At 53.6% G+C, this 14,306-nt stretch overlaps 1 protein-coding gene across 1 annotated transcript in view; it reads right to left on the bottom strand.

The window, feature by feature from the left end:
- Positions 1–13,961, bottom strand: part of MMP17 (matrix metallopeptidase 17) — a 58,134-nt gene extending 44,173 nt beyond the window's left edge. Inside the window, exon 1 of the mRNA XM_027733160.2 lies at positions 13,454–13,961. Within this exon, the coding sequence (XP_027588961.1) occupies positions 13,454–13,582 (129 nt within the window). The 5' untranslated portion in view covers positions 13,583–13,961. The remainder of the gene's footprint in view (positions 1–13,453) is intronic.
- Positions 13,962–14,306: the final 345 nt, after the last annotated feature.

Here is a 14,306-nt window from a genome sequence, read left to right as displayed (position 1 = left end):
ACATCAGATCCCTGCTGAACCTCGTCCTCCAGTAAGAAATGGCATCCAGCACCTCAGTGGCATATTGGACCCCCATAGGCACAGCCCTCAACCAGCTCAGGCCCAAGCTCATCTTCCCACATAAATGCCACGGAATCTCTAAATGCACCTGGAATCTCTAAACCCATGGTACTGGGAGTCTGTGAAATGAAGCAGTGAAAACAAGCAACAGTTGATTCCAGAAAAGCCACCCCGAGCCCCTCAGCAGAGAGGCCACTGCAGCAAAGGAACACACAACTGGGATGAAGCTAAGATGTGGTTTCTTTTAGCAGGTCTGAAGCCTTCTTCTGCCATTAAGACTAACCCTGGTAAGCGGTGGTTGTCACCAAACCCATTTTTCAGGCTGGCCTTCCTGGAGGGACCTCTCCTGTGACAGGGGCTTTACCAGGAGAGTAGAAAGGGCTACAGGACACACGAGTGAGCAAAGCTCCACAGCTGCCCCTGTGGCAGGGCACTGCTCTTGGCTGCCCTGATGGGGTGCTGCTCTCGCACAGCAGCCTCCTCCTAGACAACATTTCCTCTGGAATGGAGCTGCATGTTAAAAGTCAGTATATCAAATATATTTATGCCTTGCCTGGTTGTAACACGCCTTCCCTCGAGTGCCAAGGCAATTCTCAGCCAGCCTGGCTTTCCTGCTGATGAATCCACAGTAGAGCTGGGCACGTTCCTGCAAAGCCTCCCCCATCACCCCAAACCCAGCCAGGGTCACAGCACTCTCCCCCTGCCTAAACCACCTGCGCTGCTTTCAAATGGTCTGGTTTTCTTGTCCTGAACTCCGATGGTGTGGGGGTTTTTGGGGTGCCCAGCCCTTTGCTGACACACACGGGTGGTGGTCAGGGATGCCTTGGGCAGCCAGTGCCTGCTGCAGGCACAGCTCACTGGCATCACCAGCACTGCACACCAAAATCAAGAGTTAACGTTAAGAGTTAAATTCAAATCACAAGGAAACGCACTAGCAGGAGGCTGGAAATAGGACAAGGCTGTCAGAGATGCGAGTGCTGGGACTGAGCCCCTCCCTGGGTGCTGTTTTAGTAGGGCAGGGGGGAGAAACGGGATCACCAGGAGACCCTGAGCGGGTGGGAAGTGTCCTCCAGCCATCGCTCCACCAGACTGTGGCAGTTTTCGGTCCTGCCCGTCTGCTCCGAGCTGTCCCTGAGGGCAGGGACGGTGCCGGGGAAGCCCTGCAAGAGCCTCTCAGCCTCGCCGTGCTCACCCTCCTTCCCCCTCTCCTTCCCCCGCCCCGGAGCGGGGCTGGCAGGGCACCAGGGAAATTAAGCAGGCGATTTCTAAAGCCGAGAGAAAAGCAGCCATCTGGGCCCCTAAACAGACAGGTCGTTTAATGAACAAAGGGAATTTTCTAGAGGAGCCGGAGAAATGCAACAGTGAATAAAAGAAGCGGTAACCGCTCCGATCCATCCAGGGGCGGCCGTCAGGGAGAAGCTTTCAGGGAGCGCTGAATAGCGGGTAATGCCCCGTCCCCTCTCATTAAAGGAGGAAGCAGGAGATGGGCCGGAGCAGTGGGAAGCAGGAAGGAGCAGAGTGGGCTGGGGGTAAAGTTCAAGGTTTTCTGTGCCACAAAGAGCCAGGTCAGCCACTCATGATGGCAGGAGCAGCCCCTTCAACACCCCCTCTGCCAAGGCACCTGCTGCTGCACCTTTGGGGATGGCATTTACATCACCAAGCCCCCCAGGAGGCTTTATGTGCCCTCCTCTTAACTCACAGCATATTCCCCTGCAGAAGACATGATCACTGCTTGTGTGACTGAAAACACAGGCTGCAGCTCCAAAATTCAGGACACAAACCTGGCACCCTTTGCCCTTGCTTTGCATATCCACCACCAGCTACAGACAACTCTTTTCCTTTCTGCTCTTCCTCGCAGGAAAACCATCATCACTCATAATTCAAGGTGTGAGTACTTTCTCACTGTATCATTTCGTGCTCTGCCACATTTCATAACCTTGTTTGCACACTCACAGGCAGCGCTCCCCCTTCTCCTCGGGCTGCCAAGCAGGTCTCTTCTGAAGCTCTTCCAGGTTATTGAACTACTTTGTTAATGCAGCTTGTTTCTCATCAGCTGAGGGCAGAGTGCTGGGGACATCATTTATTTTCCATGTTTATTTATGTCAGGAGAGTCCTTAAAGGATTTGTTTGCAGCTGCTTTGGTTGCTGCTCGTGCTGAGGTTACCGCCCGCCCTGCCACATGCCACAGGCCTGGGAGACCCGAGCTTCCCTCAGCTGTTCTGATGCCGTGGAAACAACTAATTTCCTTTATGCTTCTTGATTAGGAGCAGAATCATCCTTTTTCCTGGCCAATAGGCCCTCGTGCCCCACAAAAATAGGGTAAGCTGAGAACCAGCAGTGATTCCTCAGCTGAACACCTCTGTTTCTGCAGAGTCCCCACAGATGGGCCAGTTCTGCTCACCACCTTCTTGGATGGTTTGAGCATGTGCTTTCTGGAGTGTGATAATACAATCACAGCAGAAAGGCTGTTGCTCCCAGAATAGACCCCCCCCAGGGATGAGTTCCTTCTTCCAGGACAATGGGGATGGAGACCTGGAAGCCCTTGAAAAATGCAGGTATTTGGATTATCTTAAAAGAGCAATTTCCTCCTGCCCTCTCATCCTTGTAGGGAACCAGCTGGGTGATATTTTACTCCAGCTGCCACTGTCTTTATTACTATGATTTCTCCAGGCTCAGTCCTGGCTGCAGGGATCACTTTTTTTTTTTTTTTTTTACTATAAACAATCCATGGCCAATTTGTAAACTAAGATGCCCTCCTCTGCACCAGCCCCTGCTCAGGGCTCCCCACCAGCCCTACTTCATCACCCACAGGTGATGGTCAGACCCTGTGCCCTTCCCCAGGTCGTCCAAGCCTGCACATCACCCCACTCCCAGCTGGTGATGTGCTGGGGGCCTGGCTGCCAATTAGTTTTCTCGTTAGGGTTCAAGGCTACCCTGGAGAAGGGGAGCGTATCATATTGATTTTCTCTGTTGTCCTTGCAACTATCCAGGTAAAGAAACATTTGTTATTCTGTGACAGATCCCTGTGGAGGCCTCTCAGGCATCCTACCTGCTGCACAGTGGAGATGGCAATTTTGCCAGAAACTCTGCTTTGAAGGGGTTTGCAACATTAATTAAATTTCTGCAGTTGTATCTCTTGGCTCTGAATAAGATCCGAGCCTCTCTGAGCATGTGAGCTCAGCTCCTTGTCCCTGCTCAAGCCTGGCTCTGAACAAGTCTGGCTCCCAAGACTGAATTCCCTGTACAGAACATCAGAAATACAATATTGTTCCTTGACAAAAGGAAACGAATGCAGGAGTGGCAGGGTTCAGACACTGTACGGGTCTAGATAACCTAGAGGCTGAGAGATGATCCCAGAGCTACAAAACAAACAAAAAAAATAAAAGCAGATATCCTTGCTCAAAGAATCTATTCCTCTAAATAGACAAGCAAAAATGAGTATCTCTGATCACACAGACAGGCAGGATGCAGGAGGGACAGCGAGTCACCCCATGGACTCGGGATGAATTGGGCACAAACCTCCCACAACTGCAGCTCCCTTTCACCTCCAACGATGCACAGCCCCTGCCTGGGCTGGCCCTCGTGACCTCCCCGACACAGCTGGGCTTTTATAGACACTGCTTTCCAGGAAAGCATTAAAGGGAGAAGAGCTGCCAAGTCTGGGAAATGCAGGAGGAGACAAGTTGGTTTTAATAGTTAAAATTCTTTAGAAATTTAAAAGGGGCTGCTTTTTCAGGATATTAATAAATTAGATGGGAGGGAAACATGGAGAAGGCAAGAACTTGAACTCAGGGAAGCCGCAGGAATGGGGCTCCCGAGCAGCAGGGCGAGATCCACTGCCTGGGCTGCTCCCATGGTGGATGTGGGAGACGGACCCGCAGCTCACCAGGGTCCCACAGGGCTGGGAAACCAGAACAGAGGATGGAAAACAGACTGATGGTGCCAGGCTGGCATTTCCTACACAGCACAGTGCTATTTCTGCCAGCTATTACAGAGAGCAAGGCGGGTGGTGGGGTCAGAAGGTGCTGCTCCAGAGCAGCTATTCATCACCCTCTGCAGCCAGAGCTGCAGTGTGTGACAGAGGGGTGGTGGGCTGCGAAGGGGAGAGCCAGCACGATGGCCCTGCAGTCCCCTGGGCATGCTGACCCGCTGACATTTTTGGGAGGTGACTAAAGCAGTGTGACGTCTTCCCAAGGAGGGTGGTCTGTGCCTGCTCTGTGGCTACAGGGAACACCCAGCAGGCTCAGGGCCATGGCACGCTGGTTCAAGAAGAAATTCAGAGTTTGTGTGTGCCACTGTTGATAAAGGTTTGCTACAAGGGAAATGGGAGTTACTGCAGAACAAGAGCAAGGAGGTCCAGAGGTGCTTTGGGAGCATTATCACTTAAAGCATGCACATTTGTCACCACACAGGGATTCAGTGCCCAAAGGTGTGCACCAAGGGGCAGGATTTGAGAGCTGCGAGCCCCTGCCCCCAGGCTCAGTTAATACAATCTCCCTCAATGACAATAATACCATTTCCAGCAACGGCAAAGGCTCTCGGGCTGGAGGGGGCACAGCACAGCCCCGGGGGACACCCGGCACCCTGCTCCACTCCACTCCCCCGGGCGGGTTTCCAACCTCCGCTCCCAGCCCAGCACCAACATATTTTTCTCGGATATTTTCCCAGTTTCCACAAGAGGGCACCGGCACGACACCGACGGGACGCTCCGGGGTCCCCGAGCGGCGCCGCCCGGTCCCGTCCCTCGCCGGCAGGAGCCGGGGCCGGGGCTCGCCCGGGGTTTTGTCCGCAGAAGGAAAGCGGCTGATGCGCATCTCCTCGGAGACCTCGGCTCTGGAGCCCTGCCTCACCACGACGTTTGTTATTGCAGAAATAAACTCCTTTTGCTGGAAAAGGCGATTTTCTGGAATAGCTCTTGCCAACACCGAGGGGCTGCAGGGAGGGGAACGGAGGGGCTCCCAGTGTCACCCATTTCCTCCAGCCTCCTCATCCCAGGCAGGGAACATGAACCCTCAGGAGCTGTTCCCTCTGGGGAAAGGGCTTTGCCTGAAGGGCGCGTTGGGCTCCTGGTAAACCCTGATGCAGGGAAAGACCTTGCTGGGAAGAGATAAACCAGCGAAAGTAACTCCCTAGTAACAGAAACGTGAAGGAGAAGCAAAGAAAAGCCACCCACTCCAGCCTGGACTGGATGCCCTTCACAAAGGGAAGCCTTTGACTCTCAGATCTGGTGCTTGGAGCTCAGGCCACCTTTCAGTGAGGCTGCTTGGTCAACAAGCACATCTGTCTGGTGTCTCAGAGCCTGGCATGTGATCATGCACTTGATGCTGTGGGCTTTAGGCAGAGAAAGAAAATTTTTGTATCATCTTGGCTGAGTTTTTTAACCCAGGTGAGCAGGTAGAAGACTACTCAAATCAGTGTTGCCCTGTTCACTGCCCATATTGGGACCCTGGAGTGTGTCAGCTCATTTCCTCTAGATTATCTTGATCCTGCTGGACACTGAGTGAGTGTGTACCAAAGCACAAGGTGTATCAGAAATGCCAAAACAGCAACAGATTGTCTGTCAGGGCTGTCATTCTGTCATGAAACATGACATGCATCCCGCCTGGGAGGAAGGACTGGATTGCTGTACACTTCAGTGCCAGCTGAGGCCAGGCAAGATTATTCCTCATTTCAGAGTCTTGTTGATCAGACCTGGAGGATACATTTCTGCAACATAAAAATAAATGTGGCAAAAGTCCCAAACCACCTACCTCTCTTTAGCTGTGCCTTTATATAAAACACGTTGCCATTTCACAGGCACGTCTGTGAGGAATTTCCCTTTTGTGAATCCAATTTCCTCTCACTTTTGAACAAAAATGCATCTCTGATGTGAAGGATGCAAAGGTAGAGACAGCATGGCTCGGTACAGAGCAACGGGGAACTTGCCAAGCAGCATCAAAATGGAGAACAAACAAGAAAAATAAAAGCCAATTTAATGCAGAGAATTTATCAAAGGAGAAAAACACTTCTTGAGCAGCATCACTGATTGCCCTTCTGTGGTGGACGTGCCAGAGGGACACTATGAGCGTGAGAAAGGAACAGCAACCATGAAGTAAACACAAGCAACAGGGTGGGAACAAGACTGTGGGCTGGGGGGAGCTCCCCATGCTCCCCAAAACGAGCCTTGTTAAAGGTGCAGCCTCGACCAAGCACCAGCCAGGACATAACTAATGTGGAGTGGATGCAATATCTCCGGAGGAGATTGCACGTGGTGGGCTCAAGAAAAACAGGAGAGACTGCTTTGTTTTTCTCTTGCTCAGTGATAAATGAGACCTGACACCCTTTCCCAAAGGCTGAATTCATCAGCTCCAGAGCTTACAGGTAATTAGATCTGGAGTCGTGGTGGGACTGTCTCTAGCAGTCGTAGTATCATTTTGCGCCTTGTGCTTTCCTTCGGGTCCTGTAATCAAACTCCCCAGGAGCAATAGTAAAACAAAAGGAGCATTTTCTTGTGTTACACCCTTCAGCCCAACAGCCATCCAAGTTTTTGGTAATTATGGCCGTGGAGGAGCCCAGCAGAGTCACCCAGCAGCTCAGGGCACCAGAAGTCACAGCTTCCACAGAGGGAAACAGGAAAATCATCTCCTGAGACGTACTCCAGCCACAGTATCAGCAGTAGCACTTCTGCACGTGACAACACCTCACGGAGAAAAGCGAATCTTAATGAAGGGTTGACTGATAATGCAGACAGTCAAAGCCTGAGAACAAGCACTACAGCCTAGAACTCGCAGTATTTTGGGAAGTCTACAGCTGCCAATCAAGTGGATGCTTTCTCAGATGAGCGTTTCCAGGCTTGCTTCTCAAAAGAGATCCCATAGAAACCCCTTCCTGGTCTTTTCCATCTTTTTATCCCATTTGGGTGCCCTCCAGGGTTCAGCTGCTCCCTTGATCCCAGCACCGCCCTCAGATCTGCTTCCTCAGAAAAGCCTTGGACAGTGAAATCCCCAAAGTCTGGCAACAGCCTGTGAAGTTTCCTTTTGATCTCTTCATAGCCTGCCATCTCCAGCAAGGGGCATTTGGTGGGAACTAGAAAAATCCAGAGCCAGGTGGTTTGGGACGTGAGCCCCGGGTTAAATGCCCCCACACGGTGCACGACAAATGAAGACAAACCTGTGGGTGAAGCAGTCCAGATCTCTTATCTCCCACTTGTATTTTGGATGAGGGAACTTTTTGTCCTGCATCCTTAAGGAAGGACATGTGCAGTGGGCTCTGTAGGACACACCTGAATTGCAGAGCAGAACCGGGAGGTAGCGGCAGCACTGGGAGCTGAACCACAGCAGGTGCCTGTTGGAGTTTGTTAAATGACAAGACGATGTAATCCAAACGTGTCCATCACCTTCAAGCAAGGGCTCTGTGACACAGGTAAAATTGCTTTTGTTCACTCAAAAGATCAATATTGTCAGGATGAAATAATATGTCAGCCAGCATGAAGAACTCCGCCTGACCACTGACAGTCAATGGGCAGAAACTCCCTCTTGTAAAAATAATATGAAAAAAACCTCCTGAATATACTTCCACTTCCCAAGTCACCGTGTTTGGGCTGTTCTCGCCAGGAGCTGTAGATCATCTCCAGATTTCTTGGAAGAACAACTTTCCTGTGCACATGGTGTATTCTGACGCAGGAAATTCCTCAGATTTAATTGGGTTCCTTTCTATTAAATCATCGTGGCTAATCAAACAGCCAGAGTCCCAGCTGAAGACCACACTCCTCGGTGAGCATCGGCATTTACTCCACGTCAGGACTTCCCTCGGAACAAACCCGTGGTCAAAGGCAGTTTCTCGTTACGCTGATCTAAAACTCTCCGGTCCTTCAGCAGCTCCTTCCCCTCGCCCCCGCACGTCTGCTTTGTTTTGCACTGGATTTAACTTTGCATGTGTGGTTTGGTGTGGGTTTTTTTTTAATATAACATCAAATCTCCTAATTCTCTGACCCAGAAAACAGAGACAATCCTCATAAAAATCTGGGACAAAGAAGATGCAGCTTGCACGTGCGCAGCAGCAAGTGATTGCGAAACTCCCAAATCTACCCATTTAAAGTGATTTTGATTAAAGAAAGCATTTTGAGAACTGTTGCTGTCAGATCTCAGGTTATTTAGAAATCAAATCCTTAGCTTTCAAGTGCTGCTCTACTCTGAGCAAGATACTTTAAAGAGTGACAAAGTGGTGGCCCAGGTTCACCATCACCCGAGATGTGAGGGCTTTTCCCCTCCCATGCTGTGACCTCCACGGGGCCAGCCAGGACCCCAGACCCACACAGGGGACACGCCTGCCCCCACAGCATCCAGAAATAAAGGTTCCCTGAGCCGCAGCATGACCTTTCCCGGAGCCACACAGCCCATTCCTGCAGCACTTTTGCCAATGAGTAAATAATGAGAAATTAGTGTGCGGCCCCGGCGATGAGTCAGAGCGAGCCGCCGCCGGCACCACCGAACCTGCCAGGACAAACAGGGTGTCACACACACCCAAACCCCCCAGTTTCATGATGACATCACCCATGTCACCCCATGACCCACATGGTCTCACTGGTGAGCCACCCCCAGGCCCTGAACCAGGAGAGCCCCGTCCGGTGCCGGGCAGGGATGGGCACACGTTGAGTTTTGTGTTGCCTCTTTGCACGTCTGATTTAATGAGGGAGAATAACGAAACACTGCAAGCTGAGTCACGCAGGCAGAGATCTCCCTTCTGAGGAGTTTTCAGGGGCAAAAGGAGGGTATGGACATACAGCTCCACTGCATGCTGCCCCCAGGGATGGCAGGGTCCAGACAGGGGGTCCTGCCAGCCAGGAGCTCCTTCTATACCCAACACAGTGTCAAGGATGAAGAGCAAGGCCAAGGTGGGAGCTCAATACTCCATCCCCAGCACCAACCGTGGGGCAGTCCCTGGTGACAGCAGGGTTTCACCCACTGGCTCTGAACCCTTCTCGAAGGCAGAGCCTCATTAAAGTGGGTAATTTGGAGTGACTGGCCCGGGTAATTCCCACGGCTGGGCCCACAATAGCAGCCAAGCCCAGGAGTAAATTGCATTACTGTATGTGGAAGTCTCAAATCTGAAAGGGAAGGAGCAGTTCACACCAGCCAGGGCTTTAATACCAGATTAAATGCTTTCACAGCAGCCCGGCTGTTTGAAAGCTTCCAGCCAGCCTTTTGTCAATTTAGTTTGCATTGTACTTTGGCTTCAAGAGGTACCTCAAAATGTAACCAACAGCACTTCATTTTGTCATTTTTTTTAATATGGTAGCTTAGCTTTCTTGGAGGGAATTCATGGACCTGGGATGGTTCCTGCTCCATATGGGAAGGCATGAAGTGTTTTAGTGGCAGGGGGGCCAAGCAAAGCTCCTCTCCTCAGTGCTGTTGGCCTGAATGCATTATTGTTTAGGGAATCTATTGAGCATTTTGTCCTTAAAGACTCACCATTTTAGGAGGATGAATGAAGCTCCAACTGGAATTATCAATTTTTAATTTCCCCATTAGCAGAAACAGAAGAAGCCTGGTACTTTCTCCTGATAGAGGGAACAGCCTATATTCTTACAAGGATTGTACTTTAAGAAGCTGATTATCCCAAGCCTTGAAACAGGAGCTAAGCCATGTCTCAGGGACATGCCTGACGCCGGGTGCTTAAATGCAGCACTTTAGGGGAGTTCCTGGCAGACTCCTGGCAGGTGGGAGCAGGATGTGCAGCTGCACTGGGCATCTGGCAGCGGCAGCAGCAGGATACTCCTACCCTTCCCGGGGCAGCACCCCAGAAACAGCAAGGATGAACCCATATCCCAGTCATGGGCTGGGCTCTAGTCTGAAATCTGGCACCTGTGAGACACGGGGCACAGACTCATAGGAAACTGCTGCTACTCCTGCCCCTCCTCTCCCTGACGTGAGCACACAGAGGAACCTCTGTCTATCCCCCAGCCCACCGCAGCCAGCCGGGGGGGCACAGCCTGGTAGGGCTCTGTGCCACCCCGCTCTCCCCACAAGTGCATCCTTGTCATTCAAATGAGAAGCTGCCACAAAGGCGAGGGCCCTGCCCTGAACAAAGAGCCGCTTGGGACGGCGGCAGAGGGGGACGCGGGTCCCTGGTCTCCACCGATGAATGCAAATGCCTCCATCCCCTGGGAGCAACTTCTCTGGGAACAACACAGACAGGGCTTTGTGAGCAGGAGGCTGAGAGAGGCATTGGTCATACGCAAGCCCCCAGGAATGCTCAGCAATCCCCAGCTGGAGAAACGCCCTGGGGGCACGAACAGATCTCCCCTCTCACCCCTGGCCACAAAGTCAAGAAAAAGCCACTCACAGTCTTTTTTTTTATCCCACCCATGCTCTTGCAACCAAACTAAAACTTTCCTGGCACTCCTGCATCCCTGGGTGGTGACACCAGAGCCCATGTCCACACGGGATGATCTCAGTGAGGCCACCACCACCACCTCCTGTCCTGCAACCCCAGCGCCAGGGCAAAGCAAGGCCCCAGAGCAAAGTGCCTCCCTCAAGCCACGCTTCCTCAGCCCCGAGCATCAGTCCATCCCCAAGCCAGAGCTTTTGCCCTGCCACAGCTGTACAGCTGTGCACCTGCAGCAGGCAGGAATGGGCAGGAGCTGCCTGTTTAACAGCTGGCTCCGTTCCAAACCAGCCAGTCTCCAGGTCAACACCTTCGCTGTTCAAACTCCACACGCCGGCTCCTCTGAAAAGTACAACTTGAAGGGAGACCTCCCCCCAGACGTGGTTCAAAGCCCACTGAGGTGAGAGCTCTCATTACTCAGTTACTACCAAGGTATAGAGAGGTTTTGCTGCCTGCACCCCTGAGATGCCCAAGCTCAACAGCCATAAAAAGATGCAATTTGTGAATGCTGTGGAAGGAGGGGTTGGGGTTTACTGTAAAGGCAGCAGTGCGAAATGCGAAGTTGTAAATCTCAAAAGTGGCGTACTAAAAATTCAGTGGAATCACTCAAGTCAAGCTCTGTTCCATCTGCTATTTTATGCCCTCTTTGTTAGGGCAGCTAATGGAGAACAATAAAAACATTAATAATCAAGTTAGATTTATAAACTGGGCAGGATATTCCACTAGTAATGAAATCTGGAGAATCATTCCATGTTATATTGCTTTGGGCAGCACTCTAACAAGCACTGCCTTTGAGTTATAGCCCTCTTTCATTTCGCTGAACTTTAATTTGGCCCAGCACCACTGTTTCATTTAAAACAAACTTAGAGCAGGAGTGGAGCAGAGGACACAGCTCAGAGGCATGGTCCTGCTCAGCACTGAAAGCCTCTCAGGTGCAAGGGGGGATGTAAAAGCTCTTGTTGATATTGTGCTCTGTTTACTGCAGAGAACTGCTGGATATAATTTTCCAAGGTTAGCAGAGCTTCCTATTGCCATGGTTTCATGCTTCCTAGTTTTCAAATATTTGATTTAAATGCCTCACAGATCTTTAATTTCTTAGTTGCTTCATAAAGCGGATGTCAAATAATTCTTCTCGAGGCTCTCACTTCCCACACACAGTGGTAGTTTCCTGACAAACACCTCTGAAAATACTTGGCATCTTGTGCTCCCTGCTGCTCATTAGAGGGCATAAGCACAATCATGATTTACATTCAACCCCTTCGGAATCCCACCAGTGCTGTCTCAAGCTGGAAAGATTATTTGCCCCCAGCAAGCACACCCACTGGAGGGGAGATAGCACAGAGACACTCATCTGACACCCCAAAATTTAGGCTTCCCAGCCTAAATAAGACTTCTTTTGATGTAATTCCCTTCTCCTGCAGTTCACTCCTGCTGTGTGACCACCATCCCTGGTACCTTCTGCTTTCTGAGATGGCCCCAGCTCTTCAGCTGGGTTTGGAGCTACTGCTCAAATCCAGTCCAGGACAAAAAGGGTTCCTTAGTGCCTGAAAGTTGTCAGCAGTAACTAATCGGCCCCTTGAGTATTAACATTTACCCTGTAAAAGCTGAGTGCAGAGTGGATACGGCAGCAAGGATAAAAGCAGGTCAAAGACAAAGTTTGAGTCAAATTGATTGGGGCAGAAGACATCAATTCGCGTGCTGTTTGCATGAAATATTAATTCCAGCTTTAACATTTGGTTACAGGGGGAAGTAATTGCACCATAATGATGCAGATGTACCTCATATTCACCACATTTTTTCTTCTGCTAGGAACTGATGGGGAACGACACGCTCCGTCCTTCCCGGCAGGTGCCTGAGCCGGAGCCTGCGAGCCGGAGCACGCGTTGGTGGCCGAGCCTCGGCGGGGGAAGCAGCGTCCTGGCGCACTGCTCTGTGCGAGCCCTGCTCATTAGATAACCCTGCCGTGCTGCAAACCCTCCCTCCCTCCCTCCCTCCCAGCACTGCACAGGCAGCATTTTGAAATTCGCTGAATTTCAGGGAATTTCTCCAAATTGGCGGGTCCAGCCCCAGGACTGCCCGCCCACACCCAGCCACAGATGGCTTTCTGACACCCAGCTTTGACGTAGTCGCGGGGCTTCTCTGAGCTACGGCTGGTATGAGATATAAGAAACTTTTCCTCCTCCAGCAGAAAAGCCTCCATCTCTCCCCTTTCAGAGGAGATGGCGTGAAGCTGTACAGACCTGCTGGCACCGTGACCTGGCTGGGACATGACCTGAGCTCTCAACAGCTGCTAAAACCTGTCACCTCCCTGCAAACCGAGCAGGCACCTGTGAGCGGAGCAGCAGGACCACAAGGATGCCCGCAATGTGCAGACCACCGCAATGAAGCCAACCCTCCACCTGCTGCCGGCACAGAGCAGCCCCTAACGCATCCCCGAGCGCGTCCCAGTCCCCAGGGATCGCTCTGACTCCAAACGTGCCATTTCACCCGGCTCGCCGCTGGAGTTTGTGCGGCTCCATGGCAGGCAGGGAGCCCTCGAGACAGGCCGGCCCTTTCCCAGCGCCTGGGAAATCACCATCCATGTGCGAAAGCTGGTGGGGCCGTCACCCCGCGATGCTGGGCTGGGGGAAAGTTGGGTCACCGTGCTGGGGGTGCGGGGCGTGCAAGGGGACACAGTGAATTTAACGGAGGGGGACTCCGGCTTCCAAAGGGCTCGGTGCAGACCACGGGGTGGGGGCCACTGAGTGCGGGGGGGATAAACGAACCCTTCCGTGAGCACGGCAGGGCACCAGGTGCAACGAGAGGCACAACGTGGATAAGGCTGGAGGGGGCACCGGTGTAAAGGGGCCCGATCAGCGGGAGCAGGGTGGAGGGCACCGGCGGCAAAGGGGGGCACCGGGGCGCGCCGGGGAGCGCTTCCAGCCGCCGACGCTGGCCCAGCGCCGCGGGGACCGGCGATGCCCGGAGGTGAGGGAGTACCGGGGGAAGGGGCAGCGGAGAGGAGCGGGGGGTTCCGCGGGTTACTCACAACTCCCCGGGTGATGTCCTCCGCCGCGGGGGTCGGCGCCGCGGGCGCTTCTTGCCACGCCAGCCACAGGGCGAGCACGAGGAGCATCTCCCGGCGGCGGGCGCGGTGCCGGGCGGCGGGGCTCAGCATCCCCCCGCGCTCCGCGCCGCCCGGCCCCGGCCCCGCGCTGGGCTCCGCCGGGCTCCGCGCCGCATCCGCGCTCCCGCCCCGGGCTGCGGCCGCCGCCGGGGAGGGAGGGAGGGAGGGAGAGAGAGAAGGAGGGAGGCGGAGTGGCTCCGCTCCGATCCGCGCTGCTCCGCCGAGGATGGAGGCGGGGGGGCGGCGGGGGCTCCGCTCCGCCCCGCCGGGGAGGGAAGCAGGGGGGACTCCGCTCCTCGCTGCTCCGCTCCGCGCTGCCGGGGGTGCTCCGCTGCCGGGTGCGCGGTCACATCGCCCCGCTCCCGCACCCCGCGGAGCGGCAAAGTTGCTGCGGGCGCTGGCGCGGAGCGGAGCGCGGCTCGGCGGCTGCTGCTGCCGGGGGCGGCCGCGGCTCCGTCGCTGCTGCCATGCACCCCTCTGCGGCCGGGCAGCGGAGGAGGAGGAGGAGGAAGGGATGCTAATGAGGGAGGCGGTGTCAGGGCTCCGGCGGTGCGGGGGGGTTCGGCACAGCGCTGTGCTGAGCGCCCGCACCGAGAACCGGCACCGACCCCGGCCCTGCTCCCCGTGGGGAGGGCTCGGTGCCCTCCCGCTCTGGTATCTGCGTCTGGCTGAAATGCATCGAGGTTCCGACACGGTTCTTTTTAAGCATCAACATTTCTTTGCGTACCAGCCGCACCTCCGAGTTTTTTGAGGAGCTGTGGAAATGAACGTGTGG

This window comes from Pipra filicauda, unplaced genomic scaffold (genome assembly GCF_003945595.2).
Source record: "Pipra filicauda isolate LSUMZ 115617 unplaced genomic scaffold, ASM394559v2 scaffold14_size4853619_pilon, whole genome shotgun sequence".
Classification (NCBI taxonomy): domain Eukaryota; kingdom Metazoa; phylum Chordata; class Aves; order Passeriformes; family Pipridae; genus Pipra; species Pipra filicauda.
Note: the sequence above shows the minus strand (reverse complement) of the source record. Positions and strands in the feature narration are given on the sequence as shown.